Source organism: Struthio camelus, chromosome 1, assembly GCF_040807025.1.
Source record: "Struthio camelus isolate bStrCam1 chromosome 1, bStrCam1.hap1, whole genome shotgun sequence".
NCBI classification, from domain to species: Eukaryota; Metazoa; Chordata; class Aves; order Struthioniformes; family Struthionidae; genus Struthio; species Struthio camelus.
This window is the reverse complement of record NC_090942.1, coordinates 8,972,043-8,994,302: the sequence shown is the minus strand read 5'-3', so window position 1 is coordinate 8,994,302 and position 22,260 is coordinate 8,972,043. Positions and strand designations below refer to the sequence as shown.

General features: G+C 41.8%; 1 protein-coding gene across 1 annotated transcript in view; it reads left to right on the top strand.

The window, feature by feature from the left end:
* The window catches only part of GRM3 (glutamate metabotropic receptor 3), a 107,301-nt gene that overhangs the window by 71,864 nt on the left and 13,177 nt on the right, over positions 1-22,260 (top strand). The window contains 2 exon segments of the mRNA XM_009680513.2: positions 2,309-3,164; positions 21,069-22,135. Coding sequence (XP_009678808.2) covers positions 2,309-3,164; positions 21,069-22,135 — 1,923 coding nt within the window.

Genomic DNA, 22,260 nt, shown 5'->3' with positions numbered 1-22,260 from the left:
TGTTTGCATTGGCCCCAGAAATACTGACCTCCAAGGCATAGGGCTAGCTTACCAGCGAGGGAGTAGCTCTGTCTTCCTGCCTAAGGATGCTTTTTCTGCATAGACTAACATAAATAAAAACAATAGAAAAGCTGCTATTTTTCTTAGCGCTATCTTTCTGCAAGCCGAAGGCTTGACTACACACTGCTTTCACTAGAAAATTGACTTCTTTTTTAGCCAATTTAGGGGGAAAAACTGCAGAATAATATATACGTATATCCTTATTATGATTTAGCTCAAATAAAATAATTCCTGTTAAGCTGAGACAAGAATAGCAATTCCAGCCCACACACTTCTGCAAGAAATGTTCTGGAATACGTACACTGAGGATGTTCTTATGACAAAATCAAAGTGCTCTTTTTCAGTGAGGGCATGAGACCAAACCACGTGAATATAAAGGACATGCGGACAAAAGTCACAGGGTCACTCAGGCTTGACAATGCTCAGACCATCCACTGAACCTCACTAACCCGCCAGATACATGTCACCACTTCCCAGTCATGACACCCAGTCATACTTCCTAGTGAGATCTCATGTACCTTAGACAAAATCACAGGGCATGATACTCATTCCAGTTAGCATGGACAAGGCTTTATCTTGGTTTGAACTAAAATAAACCAATCCCAGTCTAAGTCATGAGGGCATGACTCCACTCCCTGCATACAAGCATCTAGCTATCTGCGATGCCAAGGTATCCTCCTGGTCTTCACTGCTGGCCCAGAAGAGTATCTCATAGGTCCTGTGACGTATCTGCCAGCGCCATGTTTCAGATGTCCCAGGGTGCTGCCAGTGGCACCACCTGCCTGTGGTGAGGAAATGGACCCTGGCACAGACTAGCCATACAAGAATTTGCTCCAGTTTGATGAAACTATTAACTCAGTGAATTCATAACATCTGTGTGAGGTGTTGGTGAGGGAAGTGTTGGTGTCAGCAGCTGGTATCCCCAATTTACAGGTGGGAGACTGAGCCACAGACAGACACTGACTGCTTCCGTGCCTGCAGTAAATAAAAGATAGAACCTAAATCTATAAAATCCCAAGAAATAATGTTACCAAAAAGCCATAAAATGCTTTTGGTTATTTATAGCAGACTGCCTACTTTGCCACTGACATCTGAGTCTTTTTAAATTGCCTTGTTCCAGCACATTTTTCAAAAAAGTCCTTTGCCTTTGAATTCTCATACATGTAGTCTGTGGTCAGAGAAAAAATTGTGGAAAATGTGAAAAACTAATTGATTGTGCAATTTTTAATAAGTTTCCCTTGGGAATCTCAAGTACACTATTACTTTTGAAATGGTTTTGTCAGGCTATATTCCAAGATTGACTTTAGATTTGATTTATTGGAGATAACTTCCACACACTAAGAGCAGACCTCCAAAGTCTTCCCTTTGTCATTTGAAAAACAACCACAGGAGAAAAAATCCATAACTTTTCTTCATTTCTTTCCAGATATAATCAAGAGCTACACTGCCTCATAGCCAACAGTATGAGCTTAACAGAGCAGATGTGAGCATATTTAAGCAAGGAGCAGAGCAACTCAGGAAAAAATAGGACTTCGGACAACATGAATCACACTAGAAAGGCAATAGAGATGACTAAAATTGTTTATTATTTATGAAAAGTTGAAGGTCAACATGACACTGCGGTGCTAAAGGTGTAGTAACATGCAACACATTTACCACCTCAGGAGGACTGCAGTCAGAACAGCTCAGAAAAAAGAGTTAAGGGAGTAAAAAGTTGGACAGGTAGGAACTCAGCCCTTGAATAAGTGAGATCAGAATTTTCTGTGAAAGAGGAAGCCTGTATATGCATATTTGAGATATTTGCATAAAAGAGATATTTGTATATATCTTTTTAATGTTTTTTTTTTTTTTTAATCAAATGCATTGAGTCTTGGAGAAGATAAATCTCATTACATACAGGAAAGGCCTACAAATCCCCAGATCTTAGTAAGGAACGTAGGCTGAGAGTGAAGTCTGTTGGCCACCTGAGTCAAATTCTCTGTTGGTTTAAACAGATGCAACTCTACTGAAATAAAAGGTCCATTACAGTTTTGAAAATTAAATGGGCAGTAGAATAGATGTTCTACACATTCACAATACACTGCTCTCAGTAGAGTGCATTGTCAATACCGTCTATCAATACCCTTAATTCACGATTTTCAAAAGACCCCGTATTAAAAACCACCATTTGTATCTTTTCTTAGAGTTTTCTATTCAGTTTTATAAATACCATCCTTTTAAAAGTCTGTGTTCTCCCTCTTCCTTCTAGGTGGCAAATTTACTCAGACTCTTCCAGATCCCCCAGATAAGTTATGCCTCCACCAGTGCCAAGCTGAGTGACAAATCCCGCTATGACTATTTTGCGAGGACAGTGCCTCCTGACTTTTACCAAGCAAAAGCCATGGCTGAAATCTTACGGTTCTTCAACTGGACCTACGTATCGACAGTTGCTTCGGAAGGAGATTATGGGGAGACGGGGATCGAAGCCTTTGAGCAGGAAGCTCGCCTCCGGAACATCTGCATTGCCACCTCCGAGAAAGTGGGACGATCCAACATCAGAAAGTCCTACGACGGTGTGATCAGAGAGTTGCTCCAGAAACCCAATGCCAGAGTGGTGGTGCTCTTCATGCGAGGTGATGATTCTCGGGAACTCATTGCAGCTGCCAACCGTTTCAATGTTTCCTTCACTTGGATTGCCAGTGACGGATGGGGAGCTCAAGAGAGCATCGTTAAAGGCAATGAGCATATAGCTTCTGGAGCAATAACCTTGGAACTTGCTTCCCATCCGGTTAAAGAGTTTGACAGGTATTTCCAAAGCCTCAGCCCTTACAATAATAGACGCAACCCCTGGTTCAAGGACTTCTGGGAGCAAAAATTCCAATGTAATCTCCAGAACCGAAAGCCACATAGAAAGACTTGTGAGAAGCACTTCACTATCAACAGTTCCAACTATGAGCAAGAATCCAAGATTATGTTTGTTGTGAATGCCGTGTATGCAATGGCCCACGCCTTGCATAAAATGCAGCGGACTCTATGTCCAAACACCACCAAACTCTGTGATGCCATGAAGCATCTGGATGGCAAGAAGCTGTACAAAGATTACCTTCTGAAAGTAAATTTTACAGGTAATAACTTACATCTCTCTTTTGGTACTTTCAGAATGTTGCTGTAATTAATGACATGTTTGGTGATCACAGTAAGAGCCAGCTGAATTCCCAGTAGTCCCTAATATCAGAGTTCAATGCAGTGTAGGACCCAGGAGAGGCCAATTCTGCCACAGGAAAGGAGAAAGAAGAGCAGCTGGGACAGGGAGCCTGGGAAGAACCTTAAAAAATCAGGTTATGATCCTGCTGCTTCCAGTAGAAGGAAGAGGTGGAGGTGGCAGCTGCTGGTGTTGGAAATGCTCCTCTTCATCCTCTAAACAGCGACTTCCACGCACCAGCTTCCACTTCATTCACAGCCAATTTGCCTTTCTCTAGGCAAGTCCAGATGCCAGTGGTCATTTCACCACCTGCTATACTGGGCAACTGCATACTGTGCTTATGCCAAAAGTTGGCCTTTTCTTCCTCATTTTATTGTGAGAATTTGCATAATAGTTGGATCCTGATCAATGGCCAGTGACTCTGCATAGCAAAGCAGTAGTTCCTGCCATAGGACCAAATCAGTATCAAGTATTTAAATACATTTAAATATATAAAGATCTCCACGATCTTTAAGCTTGATGACAAAGTATAAAATCTAGATAAAACACGCACAGGCGTGGAAAGAAAGTGGGTGAAGTGATAATGATCTGAGGAGACCTCATGGTGACTGGCTGTGCAGCATAGGTCTTTGCTTGTTTTTGCCATCATATATGGTTGAGCTTAGTCTTTTAGCAATGTTACACCACAGCAAGGCTAAATAGGTCTGAAGGCTAAATAGGTCTGAGGGAGTAACAAAGCAAAATGTAGACAATCATGGCTTCTTGTTACGTGCCTAACTTTCTTCTAAAGCACTTATATTGAACTTGATTTGTTACACTGATATTCTCAGTTGACTGAGTTGATAGGAAGGGAACAGCAGTTTGTGCTTCATATGAAAACTGGCTCTAAGAGGAACCAAAGGACATTACGTCTATGATACAACATGCTCACTCCCAAGTGACCCTTAATGGCAGTACAACATTATTAATGCTGGAAACTATCTGCAAATGTTAGATTGGAGCTTGAGCTTCTCCCTTTGGTGGTCTTCTCAAGTTTTGATTCAGATCCATCTCCAAATACTGTGGAGCAGATCCCTAGTGTTACTCTCACTCCTAGTGAGAGTAGGAGTGGGAGACTTTCTTGGGTACCCCTAGACATACCTCCCACAGCGAGCTGCAGTGCTCCCCAGGACCCTGGTCTCACGGTACCCCACTAGATGATTTTGTTAGAGGACATCAGCGTTTCCTGCTGGCCTGCCCACATACCTGAATTTCTTCTCCATGGAAATCAGAGAGAGACAGGTGGAAGTGGTCATTTCCTGCATCTTCCCTCAGGTTGTGATTTGGGAGGACACAGGACCTTGACATGCCCTAGTAATATAGTTGCAGTTGTAAAGAGAAATAATAACTCTCAGCGAGAGGAGCTGGAAGTTGAAATGCTTCAAAACCCTCATTTGTGTTGCATGCAGTGCAGCTGAAGCAACATGCCTGGCGCAAGCAACATGATACACTTACGCTGTTTGGTCTCCTCCTAAATATTTCTGTATCAGTAAGAATACTCATGCACCCTGATGTATACAAATGCATTTATAGCGTGTGACATGGATTATCCTTATTTATTTATTTCGCATGTCACAGGCAACAGCACAAGCAGGATGAATCAACATTTCAGGCTTTAGATCTAATGGAAAATCAGGAATAACCGCCATTTCTCCTCTCCTTCGACTTAGCAATTAATTCATATAAAATATGTTCTTGTTTATTTACATTTATCCCTAAAGATACTTGAAAGTCTTGAAATTATTGAAATCCAGGGGATTTAGGAGCATAGCACTTTACAGGACCTGGGTCCTGGCAGTTTTATCTCAAGCAAATGACAGCCCGGTGCAACATCCCTCAGCAATTCTGCCACTTCAGGACAGTAACAGCATGCCCAAATGAGTAAGCGGTTCAGTAACTTAATCTTCAATTATTTTGAAACTTTGTACAACACTGCAGGCATTTTTATGAGGAGTTTAAATGCATACACTATTAATACAGTACAACCTCAGTCTGTCATTGTATGGTGTTGGTTCCAATACATAAGTACTAATCTTCTGTCCATCTTGCAGTTTTTTTAAGCTCCCAAGTATTTTTCCCCTAAACATTTAGACATAAAGTCAAAGTACCCTCCATTTCTATTGACTATATAACTCCAGGAAAAAATCCTTTAGATACGGCCAGAAAATTTCATTTTAATTTTGATTTAAATATCTTCTGTTTTTATGAATGAGAAGTTGTTTCAAACTGAAAAAAATTCAAAGGCTCTCATTTTACAAGTTTGGAAAGAGAAGTCTCTTTTTTGGAATCAAATGAATTTGTTTTAAAATCAACCTGGAAATCTTTGAAACTCTAAAGAACTTTAGGTTTCAGTTAATTGTCATTTCTAATTTAAAATATTGTAAAAAAAAACTGGCTAGTTCCTTTCCAGTGCTGGCCTTGTTCCACAGATATTATTACCAGTGGTGACTTAACGTTTACCTCATGATTTTTTTTGATATCAGTTCTCCCATGATAGTGTGCATCCATGTTTTTTACATCCATGGTTTTTAAAACCAGACAAGTGAGTTTTATGTAGTTAGAGAGTCAGCAAATCTCCCGTGACTTCTTCCTTTTAGTAAAGTGTGAAATTGTAATCCACAGACTTTTGTCACTGATTTCCATGGGATGAAGAAGCTGCCTTAGCTCTTTTCTGGTTGAAGAAAGTCTCTGGGTGTGTTGTTAACAGAATTTCAGGATCCAGCTGCATGGTCTGTTTAATCGATGATACCCTCATATTTGCAGCTCCACACCTGAAAACATATCCCGGTGCAGAGAGGATGACATAGAGGTTACTAGCCCACCAGACACACTATAAGCAAGTCAGGACTGTGAATCTCTCACTTCTTTAGCATAGTTAAGGCTCCGTGCCCACCAAAAGCAATCAAGCAAGAAACAGAACTACGTGGTAACCGTGTTTGTGCACACGTAAATAACTGTTTAAGAAGTGCCACCCGTGGTGAAAGCCAGCAGTACAGAGAGATGAGCCCTGCACGCATAAACTTGCAGCAGGTGTCGCTTTCTGACTTGCCATATAAAAAAATCTAACAAATGGCCCTGAGTATAGTCTCCTGACCTCCAGGACCATGTGATGGTGCATTGCAAACAAACCATCTTGTGTAGATGAGAGTGTGCAATTACATCACTGCTTTGTGGCTGTGTAATTTCAGACATTTACCTTAGGCACTTTAATTAGTTTTAGTTCGGGTCTGGTTAAAGTTAATGGAGGGGGTCAGTATTTTCAGAGGGTGATGCAGCCCACCTGAGACATGATTTGCCCCTCTATCTCTTTCCATTGGCTACAGATGGAGCTTAGAGCAACTGAGATTCTCACTTGTCATTCAGCTAAAAGCCTGATGTTAGACTCCCAGGCAGAGCAATAAAGGAATCTGCAGGAAATTAGTCGGGGACCAGGTAATAGCAAGGTTAGAGTAGAGGACTGGCCGGAATCTCTGTGCTCTCATGACGTGCTGCTGACAAACTCTGCAGCAGGAATTTTGTGAACCTCTCTGTGTTCCTACTTATTTCTCCTTTTTCAGTAAATTGAAATAACCACATAGAACGGCAGTGTGGCAAGAAGGCAGAGCGAGCATTCATTCCTTATTGTTTGTGAGATACTTGGAGAACATATTTTAATTCCAAACGAGTAAGACCTGTATGAAAAACGTTGCGCTATCCTGAATCTTTCAGTAGGGGAGAGAAGAGCTGTCTTTGCCTGATTCCTGCTTCCAGAAGCAGGATCTGAGAACGCAGAGCCCAGTTCATAGACAAAGACGCTCGCTCGCTCCATCTCAGCTCCCATTTGGACTTACGCAGAGACAGAGGCTGGCTCATCTTCTTGATCTTCCCACGTGCTGCGCTCCCTCCTGAGAGCACAAGTGCAGAACTTCACGTTCTGACCTGTGAAGCTCGTCTGCTGATAAGGAGCCGCTGATACAAGAGGCCTTTCGCTTGTACTAACAGCACAACAGAGAAGGGCTGAACAAAAGCAGAGGGCTCCATGAGTGAGAGCCCTGGGTAAACCTACTTCTCACCTGTGCCCACCCCTTGCTTGGAGGAGGGTGGCAGTGGAGGGGTCCCTAAGGAGGACTGTGAATCCTGGGCTGGCTCCAGCATGAGGCAGCGCTCCTCATACACAGGGGCTGCTCTTGCTCAGAGGGGCTGGCGCGTGGATCAGCTCTGCTAACTCAAGTGCCGTTCTGTCCAAGGAATTTGACTAGATTTAGCCACGTTTTAGCTCCTTTAAGCAGCCAGGATGAAACTGAAGACCAGCGTTACCTTTGCTCACAGTTGTTATTGCAAGCCCCACAACATTTGACACGTGCCAAGACAGTGAGCGCTGGCATGGGCAGTGTGAAGGAGGTGCCTGTCCCTTAAGAAAGGTCCTATATATGGCTTCTGCTACTACCAGTCGTTCTCCTGGCACAGCCACTTCTCCAGCGCATTGTGCTCAAAGCTGGGCAGTGGTGAGGAAGGACAGCGGTGAAGCACCATTCAAGGACTGGCAACAGCCTAGTCTAGACCGAGGTTTCTGGGCTGGCAATGCAGAATACAGGCCTGTCACCCCGAGGGGAGAGGACGGGCCTCTGGCTTTTCCAGCCATACAGTGAGCAGGAGCGGTAGCGTTTCAGGAGCTATCCCTGATGACAGTCAGGCACAGGGGTGTGTGGGCAGAGGGGGAGGAAGATAGGGGTGTAGACATGTGTGTCTACGGTCCTGTAGCTTCTGGAATCACTATAGAAAATGGTAGGAGAATTTTCATCATCCTTCTAGCAAAAGTAGCAGTTCTGGAAAATAAATCATTAAAAATTTTAGGCAACACATACTTTTAGAGCACTCGGTGTTCTGTCCTAGCCCTTTCTTCCTCTTTGTACCACGGTTACAAGAGTCAGCATCATGTCTCTCTCTAAATTGATTCAAAAATTCACGTCTTCTACCCCACAGAAAAGCCCATATAATCAGTCCTTGCTCATATCAGGCAAAATCCTCATTGTCTGCCAGGCTTGCGTGGAGCATAGACCCAGCAACTGATGCAGCCTGTATCACAAGGAGAGTTATGGGTGCAGCAACGTGAAAGGCCACGTATAAATTTACAGCAAGGAGTACCCGTCGGTAGGATGCTAGAGCTCCTGTCCCAGGCTTTGTAGCAGACAGCCCTACTACCCATCATCTCGCTCAGTGAACTCCTAAATGCCAGGTTGGACCCTCTTAGCCTCCAGCTCTCAAGCACTCAGGGTGTTTCTGGACTTCCTTGTGATCCTTTTTTGTAAAATAAAACAGGGCATCCCCTTCAGCTGAAGGTAAAACTTTCATGGATAGAAGGCAGCCAATACCTTATTAATCATAAAAGTTGCAAAGGTGTAATTCATGATGGATTTGTGACTAATAAAACCAAGGCAAATGCAGAGTGAATTCCCCAAGATTCACTTAAAAATATACGTGAAAAGATGTCTAGGATTTATAGGAAAAATTGCTGCCGTTTTCCTAGGACCACAAAGGTGTTTAAACCCCTGAAAGCAGCTAAGGGAAAGTCTCTGAAAGCACAGCTGAGACTTGCTATTTCAGAGCAGTGGAACATAGAGCATATAGTCCCATATTTCTCTCTATAGTATAGTTATGTTGGTATATACACACAGAGCTGTAGTGAGAGTTTGACAGCGCACTTTTCCTGATGACCTCCCCCGCTTTCTTCTTCCTCCGACTGTCTCCTCCTACCTGTATATACTGCTGTGGGTCTGCAGTCCCTCTTCTTTTGGCCCTTGCTGAAGGTTTTAGTATGTGTGCATGTGTTTTATATGTATTTGTATGATGTATTTATATTTGTGTTTGTTTATATGTACATCTATTTACACTTTTATATGTATATATGCATAATTTAGCATCACAGTGTATAGAATCATAAAGTCGTGGGATGTATCAGGTGGAAGGGACCTCAGGAGGGCTCTAGTCCAACCTGCTGCTCCAAGCAGTGTCGGCTATGAGATCAGGCCAGGTTGCTCGGGGCGTTATAGAATTTTTTTTTTTTTTTAAATAGACAACAATTAAACATTTTACTCTAGAATCCATTCATTTGATACTTTAAGTTTGAGGTATCACTATGGCAAATAATCTGCTACTAATTATATCAATTATTGTGTGTCTGCAGGCACACTATCTGCGTTCTGGCTGCGTTTTGTGTCATGCAATGCAGCATCCAAGCTGGATAATTGATGGGGTGGAAGCCACATGCAGACCTCTTCATCTCTAGGCCACAACTTCCAAATAAATCTTTCACTGAAATTTCTCTTGCCATGATGGCAGGGCAGTGACCTACCTGTAAATAGTATCTGTTATCTAGCCTGAGACCGTCATAAAAAGCAGCTTTCCATGCTGTCATCCGGTATACTAATTAGCATTAATTGGCCTGGGTGAGCAGGAGCAGAGGTTTTCTTACCTGCTCAGAAAGGCTGGAATGGTGGAGACTGAGAAGTGCTGACCTCCGTGTGCTGCCAGCACTCACTTGTCTGGCATGGCCACTGACCTCCTATATATATGAAGACAAGAAATGCAGCGTTAGGAAGTCACAGAGCAGCAACAACTTTTCTTCGTCATTCTCAGGAAGTGGGAGGGAATATGTTGCATTTGGCCTCCAACTAGCTGGGTGCTGTTCCTGGAAAGTCTGCAGAAACCACTATCCAGCAATGACCCTAAACTCGTTATAGCAGCATGTTTAGGTGAATGACTTTGAAGTCCCTGAAATAATAGCAAGCAGTGCTCATCTCAGTTTCCTGTACTTGCATATTTATATAACCCACCATTTCAGCTGAACTAACAAAAAAATGAAACAGAACACAAGTTGAAATAGCCTTGTATGTAGCTTATAGGTAGTTTGCCTTGGTCATATTGATAAAGTAACCTTTAGGCATTATATAAAGTTCTGGATTACACAGTGCCCGTGCAGGTGGGTAAATGAGGAAGGGATTAGACACTCTGTGTTTATGGAGCAATACCTGACTGAAAAACTGAGCAGTGATTTTCTTTCAGATCACATATTTGAGAGACAGAAGGCTCAGTAACCTAATTTCTCCAAATCAGAGACTTTCTGTTTGCCTGCTGGTTGTTTTACAATAGTTATTATTTCATCTTTTGTTTTCCTAGAACATGTCATTTGAATTCAAAACACCAAGGCTCTGCACAGGCAAGGTGCTTGGAGGAGTTGGAAAACTCATTCAGCCTTTTCACCCTCTGACTGTGCACCCTCACTTTTCCGATCCCACAGGCCTCCACAGCAAGGCGAGAACTCAAGATCTATCATGGGAATAGATTATTATTCTTCATGCAGATTTATGTGTGCGTGACTTCCACCCAGAGCTAAAACGATGCCAGGTCTGCTGCTTTTTTCTTGTGACCTGAAAGGACATGATATCCTGTGAGAAAAGAGTTCGGTTCAGGATTCCTGTTCCTTGCATTTTAATATCTAATTGGGGTCTGAAAAGGCAACAGAAGGACCAGATTCTGCTCGGAGGAGGATTACCTCCTATGGAAGGAGGTAGCACTCTGAGAAGTAGTCTCAGTTAGTCTCACTAGTATGGTGAGGTGCCACTTTAGGGGATGAAAGTGGCGGCGTCTGATCTCAGAGCAGGACAATGACAACCTTAATAAGGATGAGGACAAAGACATGAGGAGGAGATTGCGTAGGGACTGGGAAAAAGACACACTAGGAAAAGGAGATTTTCTTTCAAAGTATCATCCAGATGTAAAATAGGTACCTGAGTTTCAAGGACTTTGGGCATGTCCCAGAAAAAAAAGGTCTTTTCAAGGAAAAGGAGGAAGTCACAAATGCAAATATGTAATTCCAAGGAAAACTAAATGAATATTTTAACACACCATTTTCTGTGTTGGCAGTTAGTAAGTATCCTAGAAAGGCAGAATTGTGAGCGTGCTTCTGCAGAAAAGTATCTTTACAGATACGTGATAACCTATGCAATATCTTAAGTTTCACTTCATTCCTGGAAGACGTTTACCTCATACGGTAGAGTACAGTGCAAAGATATTCCCGTGCTAGCACTGACTAAAGCAGCTCTTATGCCAAAGCGGTACAGCCACATGAATGTGACACTAATCTTCAGCCAGCCTGCCAGCCTGGTGCTACATGAGAATAGTCATGCTGCTTTTGGGACCTGAGCTAGCATCTTCACATTGCGCTCCGTCATGTGATCTACCGGAGTGGTCTCTAGACATCAAGGTCTGTGCAACCTAGGCCTGAATCTTGGTCAGGATCCTGCGTCACTCCCACATAGCACATTTCCACATAAACCCACCACAAGCTGGCTGCTGTGCTGGTACTTGTTGAGCAACAGTTCAGGTAACCTGCTGAGGGTAACGGGGAGCATGTAAATGGGAAATACATGACTCTATTTCAGCTTCGTGCAGAGCCCAAACTCTTCCTTCCAAGCTTGTCTCAGAGTATTTCTGACTCCCGGTATATAAAGGATCAGCTCAGTGATACAGTAGACTCTCTTCTCTCTCTAAAGGATTGAATCTTTTACAGTGAGAAAGAAACTCAACTCAACCCCAGAACGTTCCTTGTGTAAATCTCTACAGTAAGCACACATTTTTCAAAATTTTCACATTTTTTGTATATTCACAGCCTTTCCCTTTATGTAAATGGTATCATGAATGAAAATAAGTCCTCCAGGCAGAAGTTTCAGAGGAATGACTGAAAGGATTTGCAGATTCAATCAGAAATTTGCCTTTCTTATTCATGCAAATATTTGTGAGTATTTTTATCAAAGAAATCGCTCAGAGATGCCTCAGACCACCTACCTTTTGAAATCAATTTTGAAAAAAAAACCCAGCTCTGCACATCTATGGAGCAGAAACTCCCTTTATATATGAGCACTCTTCACAAACTTACCTTCTACACAATTCCCATCAACTGCAACTGGATGGACCTGGCAGAGAAACGTGTTAAAGGATGAGTGTCTTTCATTTCCTCCTCTGTTAGATCCACATTTCTTAACCCCTCTAAAAGCATTTCGGAGAATGTCTACTTTGGCACTGCGGCAATATTTATGGCTATTTTGTTAGCAGATACAGAGAATAATGTAAAAAAGATATTTCACTGCTGTTATCTGGGTGAGTCATTTCCTTGTGTTTCCTTCTTCCTGCCATGAAATCATATTTTATGTGAGGATGTAACCAGCGAATACAAAGAATACTAAAATTCTTCAAGGCAAAGAGGGGGCAAAGGCACACACGCTCACGCACATGGAAGTCAGAAGCAGAGACTCTTGTGCCAAAAATGTCCTCGAAATGCTAATTGTAGCACGACTCAGGTGTAGGAACAATACTTTGATTTGTTTTCTCGCCTCTTGCTCCAGCCACGGAGCAAAGTGAAGAGGAATCTAAATCTTGAAAGAGTGATAATAACTCAAAAGTCACCTGCTCACTACTGGAATGCAAAGGGATTCAGTGCTAAGCCAGAATGATGATATGTGCAAATATAAATCCTTAAACTTGAGGCATATAAAGCGTGCCAAGATCGTTAAGCTGGCTTGCAGGGTCTACAGACCAAAACTCACTGACTCCTTAGTGCATACGAAGAGCAGCACAGAGTCAGATGCAGGGGTGCGAACTGTGCTTACAAACACTTTGATAAATGGTAAACGTAGGTTATTGTACCTCACACACTGAGGGCCCCAGCCCCCTCAGTCTTTCATCCACTTTCCATCTCCTACAGTTTTGCTTTTCTTGTTACAAGCCCATCTTTCCACCTGCCAATATGTGAATCATCCTCCCATCTCTTCTGGTCTAATGGCACATATGTATCTAGCACTTTTCCTCCAGAAGAAATTCAAAAACGCTTTAAAGGCTGAGAGACATTCACTTCTAAACAAACATTCGCTTGCTGTTCTTTAAAGATCTAATATACTTAACCCAGCTATGCAGTAAAAGAAAGATATTACTTGGCGTATGATTTTTGAGTTTGCATTAGCAAACCGGTGAACAGAAAATCAAGAAGCAGCTCTCTGCCAAAGGGAAGGGAGAACGTCCTGGTGTTTAGACAATAGCACCGATAAGTTGCAGCATCCTTAACCAGGGGACAGTCCTTAAGCAATTCTTTGTGTTTTTCCTTTATTCCTGTTCTTGGAGAAGATGTGACTGGTTTCTCTGTCTTCTTGCTATCTCCTTTGTCTTTTCACCATAAATGGGATATTTTGCACGTGCTGTATGCATGTTCTTTTTTCTCTCTGCTATGCCCTAAAACCAAATCTGCCCAGCTGCCAAGGCTGAACTCCTGTAGTGATCAGTAACTAACTGTTTATGTGTGTCTTCATACCTTTGGGTCGTCAAGCATCTTCCTGTCCTTATACTTTGCAGACTTCCACTGCAGAACTCCCCTGCTGTCTTCCTGTGGAAGCATTTTATCTGTGGCTTTGTCTTCTACCATGCATCTTAAATTTGCTACAGAACATCAGAAAACGTGTGATCATGTGTAGAATTGTGTGGGGCAGGTTCTCTGAACTTTCCCAGTCTAAGCAGCAATTGCATAGTTCCCTGCAAGAGCAGAAGGTTGCACTCATGTGGTCCCTTACAAGTCTGTGTTACTAAGTTCCTTTGCCACAAATAACTATACGTCATATGTCCACCGAGCTCTTGAGAATGAAAGATATAGCACCAAGTGAATTTCACCTGAGGTGTCCCTGAAAGTAGGATTTTTCCCATGGCATCCCTCTACGGCCCAGATGGCTGGAGCACCTGATCACTGCTCCAAGATCTTGACGCCAGCTCAGCAGCCGAGGCAGACAAGCTGGGCCAGGACAGAGAGGAGAATTCCTCCTCCCTCAGACAGTGCAAAAGAGACACTATATGAAGGGAAATGCAAAAATGTATTGAGAAAGTTTCTTAAACTTCCTGTATGAAATTTGCACTTCTGTTTGAATAAATAGTGTATAGTTGATGGTGCAGTAACTGAGGAATAAAAAAATCATCTTAGAGGTTCTTTAGAAAATAACGTATCTCAAGTCAGGTGAGGCTTTGACGCTGTGCTGTTAGTCCTTTTCAGATCTCTAAAACAGTTTATCAGTCTAAGCCTATCAGTGTGTCTCTGCTTCCACCCTTAAACAGGCAAATAAATCAACATTTTTCTTTTCCCTAAGGTCCAGTGAATGCTCTTGCTGTTACTGAACAGATTCAGTGGAGCAAAACATTGGCAAAAAAATGATTCTGTGCTCTCAGGTTTTACCTTTTTTCTAGAGAGCAGAATTTGCTAGTTTTAGTAAGACACGCAGTTTGCATGTTGTGGGATAATGGATGGCAGTGAACACTGATGACACTGGGAGAAGTGATGTACCATCTTTGTAGCTGGTGTATGATATGCGTGAGTAACTTTAAAAGCCAGGTGCTGTTATTCTTTATCTCACTGTCTTTTTACAGCAATTCGCTGGTGCAAGTAGCCTACCTTCACTTGTACATTGGTTGACTCAGCATTTCATCGTTCATAAGATATACTTCACTGAATACTGGCTTAACTTGTCATCTTATTAGACGTACATTTCTAGCCGTTGTATAATTACCTAAATTACAAAATTTCATTTTGCGAATTGCATCATTATTAACAATTTGTAGGGTAATTGTTGAGAGTTTTCCTTAGGTTCTTAACAGAAATAATAGTATAGACCGGCTGCAGGGGAAACTCTTAACCCAGATACTGGCAGAAAGTCCAAGCCAAAATCTAGAGCGCTGAAAGCAATGTTAATCTTCAGCAATGGACAGCCAGCATCACCAGGAAACTCAGTTTTTTCTGAGGCTAGAACATTTCATGAGATGTTAAAGGCCAGCCCAGAACCTGTAGTTCCCAGTTCTTGATCTTTTGTGTTGTCACCTTAGCAGTTGCCGTAATTCTTCGTAATAGGATTGGTTCCCCTTGCTTATGTTTACAAAATAACTAGTTGGCCTGAGGGAGGAGTTAGGCAGTTTAAAGTCATGGTTTAATTTTCTTTGTAATTACAAGTTGATTGCTGATATAAATTACCTTGTAGGCATTTTGCCTCTTGTGCCAGTCATTTCCCAAAGGGGGGAATAATCTTAAATTAAAAGACTGATATCAATCCAAAGGCATTGCTATGCTGGAATCTCACAATTCATTCGTATCAATTATCAACTAAGGAGGTTTTTTTTTTTTTTTTAATGACTGTTGGATGCTTTTTCATATGTTTAATTTCTTAATAGTTGAATTAATGCAACTTTAACCTAAAGACTTCAAGAGATTTTCCTAACTTCAAGGGATATGTTTTGTATGTTTAAGGAAAAATATGATGATTGTAAAACATTTACATGCTTTCTGCCTTCCATGTCTGGAAATGTAAACGCTTTAATGAGTTAGAAATCCCATTGTTAATTCCTTACATTTGCTAAAATAAGAGCTGAATGGAAAATCTAGTATACATAGATAGGAAAATTATATTTATGTAAGACTGGTCAAGGGTAGCGGTATTCAAGTGCAACCCCGCGCCTCTCACAAACTGGCCTTACACTGCTGATCTTTCTACACGTTTGCATTTGCCAGAGTTCTCCATCATACCCTGCCTAAGCTGTTCCCAAGTAAAGCTGTCCCTAGGAATAAAGCATTCACAGGTTTGCCCATATTTTTGGAATGAGAAGAAGAAATACTGTAGATGGCACAAACACATCCAGAAATGGTGCAGAGATTGCAAGTGACTATTTGACTCTGTGAAAACTGGTATTTTAAGCCCCTTCATTATTTATCAGTTGTGGAGAGGTACAATCTTATGACACTCCGGTGTGACCATTCCTTCTGCTAACTTTCAAGTCACTGGACTTCAGTGTCCCTCATGCCAGTCAGGTGTGAAACCTGAACAAAGGTGGGTGAATCAGGGCTCCATCATTTAGTCTGAATGTTCAGCCAAGCAGAGAGAAGTCACTTTGACCTCAGTAAAAAATATCTAGCTAAAAATAAAATGGAAAGATATATGATTTCCCTGGGTCCTTTGCGATACTTTTTAAGATAAGGCATCATACACGCAGATGAGCCCCTTGGACAAACACACCATATCCTGTTGTTATATTACTGTGAAGGCTCTTCCTTACAGTGCTTTAATAAGGCATTGACCAGAATATGTAGCAGGAAGGAATAGGGAGCATTAAAAAAAAACCTATATTTTTCCATCGCATAAACTAATGTCTTCGTTTTCACTCTTAAATCAGAAGTTCAGAGTTTTTGCAGCACCATCTAGTGAAACTAAAGAGGTTTTACTCAACTTTTCAGAAACTCCTGTCGGTTCTCTCTTCACACTTCCATTTCTTTATAATCTCCATGATCTCCTTACAATCTATTGGCTGAAAGTCTTTGGGGCCAACAAGCTGTTGAAGAAGGTGCCCTTGGTGCACATGATATTCCTTTTTACGTTTCTTTCTGAGCCACACAAAATCCTACAGGTTTGGAAAGTGCAGAGCTGAAAAACTGCACAGCTTTCATCAAGCCTTGCTATTAAAGAATTGCCTCCTCGCTAGTGAGCTATGCCTCTGATCTCCACCTTGTTTTCAAAGGATACCTTCTGCAAGCACAGAGCAGATGTCTGTTTTATTTGATACGAAGACTAATCTCAGACATAGGCATACCTGTCAGTTTTCCTACCAGAAAGCATTACAGACGTTATTTTTTATAAGACAACATGTATATATTCAGTTCTCTGCCAAACACATGTGAGATTCTATGCATAATAGCCTTCCTGGCCCAAAGATATGGCTGGCAAACAACAGTCTGTCTGATTCCAGCCCGGTTAAGATGACGATCATCTGCTTTTCCTAGGCTGCCCTGTCTCTTCACAGTTTCCCCGAGCCTAATTAAGGATTAAAACCGCTTTGCTTTCATCATCTACTCATCTCTGGTTAAAAGATCCTGAAGTATTTTTCATCTAACTGACCCAATGCGTGGAATCAGAAGTATTTCAAAAAAGATTTCCCATGCCACCTCTTATAATAAATATTCTTTCCAGGACTTTCTTTTTGAATTCTTATATGCCACCAAGACCTGTACATCATTGACACCAAATATAATAAAGGTTGCTAAATTACCTTTGCTATAGCCTTGCTAACACCTTGAAAGCAACTCACCTGCTTTTAACAGCACCTAGGCAAAACCATAATAGTTTTATATGAGCGAGTTACTGCTAGTCATTGTTAGAAAGGATGATCCCACTGTAAGAAGAGGGAAACAAAATGACACAGTTCACTGTATAGAAACTATAAAATGTCAATGTTCTAATCAGTATCTGCTGCTGAAATAGTCACAAAGCTGTACACCCTTTCCCCTGCTGCTTGAACCTGAAGGAATTTGTCGTCCGCTTCTACAAGGCCATCATTTTCCTCTGATAGGATTTCTTCCATTAGGTGATAGAGGTGGACTGCCTGAAGGGCAGCTCCATAGGTTTTTGCCGTCTGTATTTTGAGTACCTGAGTGTTTCTCCTAATCTGATAAAAGTCGTCCCTAGTGTTGCACCTTCACTGCCAAACTGCTGCAAGCTTGAGCAGAAAGCATGACTGGTTTATCTTTAAATCGCTTTTAATTGTCCTTTCTTTTCCTATAGACAACTTCTTTTACAGAATTTCTCTTGGATAACTGCATTGCGTAAGGTTAATCCAATCCATGAAGTGCAAGGGGAGGAGAGAATTCAAAAACACTGCTCAAAGGAGACAAAGTTTGTCTTGCCATTCAGGGAGCCTCTTAGCTAACAGCACGGATATACCCAGAGAGTCATGTCTCTTACCTGCCAAGGAACAAATTCAAAACAGCTTATTTAGAACTGTGAAAAAGATTTACCAGAAACACCTGTTTTAAAGATTTCAGGTTTTCTCACAAAACTGAAATTAAAGTATGAAAAATTTCTCACTGAGTGATTTGTAACATGGCCTGACATTTCATCTCCGGGAAAATCATCTACCATTATGCAAAAATTATTCTTTTCACTGTAGAAAATGAAGTCCCATTTTCTTACGATTTTGCATTATTGCCTATAGGTATCTTAGTAGTAGTAGTAGATCATCCTTTCTGAAAACAGGAGTTTCTGGAGGCAGTGCTACATGAGCTGGAATACGTTGATAAGTACCAGTTAAAATACGTTAGTGATTTTATATGTAATCAGTAGATATATTAATTGCTACCACCCAGTGGCTCATTTGTATTCTTTGGATCACCATACTATAGTTTAATACATCGTTGTTTGGTTAAATGACTTCATCCTTCCCATCCGAAGGAGTGTAATTTATTTTCCTCTATCAGCAGCGACAAAAAATAAATGTTTCCAGCTGTCTTAGAGTCTATACAAGCTGTGGTTGGCTTAAAACAAGCTGCCTGCAAAAATCTTTTCCTCGCATGTGTAGTGTGGGAACAGCCTCGTGGAAGGTAGCATAATAATGAGTTTCAAGCTAAATATATGCAATTACTTGTTTTGCCTGCTGGATCTACTGTTGAAGTCCAAGGCAAATCCTTTGTCCTGTTTAAATGATAATTATTCTGTCAGAACTAAGCAGCTATTCTCCATGTTACATGGGGAATTCAGTCCTGCAAAGTGCTGATAGTTCTGACCCTTACATATCAAGTACACAAACAGGTCTAATCTGCAGTCCACAGACAGTCCAAGGTAATCATGCACTTGAAGATACACACGTGGCAGAAGGTTAAGCCATTGCAATGGCTTAAATGGTTAAGCCATTGCAAAAACCAGTTTGCAATTTGTCTTGCGTACCTGTAGCTCCACTGTTCCCAGTAGAAGTCACAGGTTCTCAGCACACCTCAGGACGTGGCCTGTATAACACTGAGGTGAATAAATTGGCTCTTAAAACAGAGCTGCTGTGTTAACGGCTTCTACAATCTATATAAGCGTTATGAATAATGAAACAAGACCCTGGCAATGACAGCACATTATTGAAGAGCTGTTAAGTGCTGCATTATGATTTCATTTTAATGCTGCTTCTGGCTGAGAGAGCTTGCATGCCTCTGTGTTAGAAGAAGGCAGGAGAGAAGGGAAGCTACTTAATATTCTTTCTTGTTGACCTATATTTTGAATTTAGCTGCTTGTTCAATTTCTAGCACATTATTTCCCAGAAGGTTGACCGTTTAGGGGAATATTACACTAGCTTTAGGTTTTGCGCGCTGGGAGGTCTTGTTGGGCTAGACTTGCTGGACTAGGTGCCAACAGTGAACGAGAAGAGAGAAAAATAATCCCTTTATGCATTCCTGGATTACCCAGACCTCGTTTGTAATCCCACAAACCAGGGCTGTCTACCACTATGTTGGACACAGGTGAGGGGGGTAAGTGCAGCGAAGGGCAGAGATAAAAACAGGCAGAGACTCGGCTTGAAAACAGAAGTGACTGTAGGTAAGAAGTAAATTGTCTTCCTACCTTGTCGTAAGGTAAGAAGAAAGTAGAGGAAGAAATGCACCTCCAAGTCCAGCTCCTGAGAAGGTGCAGGTTGTGCATCACCCCTTCAATCAGTGTTTCCGTGCCAAAAAATCACTGTCCCTTTTACAGACATTAGTGGGAGCACTGCAAAGTAAGGTAACATTCTGCAGCAAAAAAGATGAAAGAATTTAGCCTCAGTGCTTTGTAGAAGTTAAATAAATCCACTGCAAGAAATTCAAACTATCTAGAGGTTGAAGTGGAGGAAGATTTTACATCCTTATAAGGGACTGCTGATGCTAAAGCACAGAACGGGCACAGGTGTAGGGAAAAAGATTTATTCCAGCAATGACAGTGGAATCACTTCTTTTAACTAAAGACACAAGGAACGAAATCACCTTTACTGCTCATCAGTGACCAAAAAAAATTTTGCTTCCTGCCTGCAAAGCTGTTCACCTTTGACGGTACAGAAAACGGCCAATAAATCACACGGTAAATGCAATTTCCGCCTACATTTTTAATAATTCTTCACTCCCTGCATGAACTTCAGCTGCAGGAAAGACAAAAACTGTCCAGAGCTTAACAGTTGAAAGTGTTACAGTATCGATTTCCCATAGAAACGGGAAACCTGGTCACAGATCCAGGTTGTGCTTTTTTCTTCTTTTCCCCAAACAAGACGTAAGACCAAAGCAGCGCATGCTGGGAAGCTGAAACAAGACAAGAAATGTCAAAAACTGATAAAACTGATAAAAACTGAAGCAAAGTAGAAGCATGCTTAACTTTTTAGAACACAAGAAGAAGTTAAAAAGACATAGTCAGAAATTGTTGAGGACTTCAAAGTTACTTCTTCACCATGCTCCAAATGAATCCTCTTTTCAACGTCATTCCATACTGTCCACCTCATACTCATGTTTATGGATCTGTCCCTTTAAAATTCCTTGTATTGTGGTAGCTGAATTTCACCAAATAACACTGAGTCTCATTTACAACCAGACCTCTTTCTTGAGAGGAGAAATGTGACAGGTTATGCTTGCATATATAGATGGGGAGACATAATGGGAGAGTTCATGTGTATGCAGGGTGAAAATAAGGAAAGAGGTACTCTACCATAACTTTCCACACTTCCACGTGTTTCTCATGAAGTGAAGTGGAGTTCTGCTATTTAAGTTCTTTCCTCCTTCCAAGTTCAAACAAGACAAAAACATTTCAAAAATTATTGAGTTAGAGCCAGACCTCTCAGCTTACCTGTTGGCCCAGGAACTGGATTCTATAAGCTGTTGGATGGCTGTGCTTGCTAAAAAGAAGGAAAAAAATTTCCTCCGGTTTTGTGTTTTGGTAATAATGTTCTCTGTTTCTGTTTTTCACAGCTCCATTCAATCCTCCCAACACTGCAGACAGCACAGTCAAATTTGATGCCTATGGAGACGGGATAGGCCGATACAACGTGTTCAATTTCCAGTACACCGGAGGCAGATACTCCTATGTGAAGGTTGGTCACTGGGCGGAAACCTTGTCACTAGACGTAGACTCTATCCACTGGTCCAGGAGCTCTATCCCCGTTTCCCAATGTAGTGACCCCTGTGCTCCTAATGAGATGAAGAATATGCAACCGGGAGACGTCTGCTGTTGGATCTGTATTCCTTGTGAAACCTATGAATACCTGGCTGATGAATTTACCTGTGCAGACTGTGGGCCTGGAAAATGGCCCACGGCTGACCTGACTGGCTGTTATGACCTACCAGAAGATTACATCAAATGGGAAGATGCTTGGGCAATAGGTCCTGTTACCATTGCATGCTTGGGCTTTATTTGTACTTTTATGGTCATTGGAGTGTTTATCAAGCACAACAACACCCCCCTGGTCAAAGCGTCTGGCCGTGAACTGTGCTACATATTGCTCTTTGGGGTCTTCCTGTCTTACAGCATGACCTTCTTCTTCATAGCCAAGCCTTCGCCAGCTGTCTGCACCCTGCGTCGCCTGGGGCTAGGAAGTTCCTTTGCTGTCTGCTACAGTGCCCTCCTGACAAAAACAAACTGCATAGCTAGAATATTTGATGGTGTAAAGAATGGCGCTCAAAGGCCTAAATTCATCAGCCCCAGCTCTCAGGTCTTCATCTGCCTGAGTCTCATTTTGGTACAGATTGTGGTGGTGTCTGTGTGGCTTATCTTGGAGTCCCCCGGTACCAGGCGGTACACTCTTCCCGAGAAGAGAGAGACTGTCATATTGAAATGCAATGTCAAGGATTCCAGTATGTTAATCTCCTTAACATATGATGTAATCCTCGTAGTCTTATGCACTGTATATGCCTTCAAAACAAGGAAATGCCCAGAGAACTTCAACGAAGCCAAGTTTATCGGTTTCACAATGTACACAACGTGCATCATTTGGCTGGCCTTTCTCCCTATATTTTATGTGACATCCAGTGACTACAGAGTAAGTTTTTGGCTATGTGTTTCCATAGATTGTGTGCATCGCTGCAGAGAACCCTGTAGTCATTTACTAAAAGCCTCTTTTGTTCTTTTGTCCCCTATGTCCTTTGCAAACAAACTATTTCAATG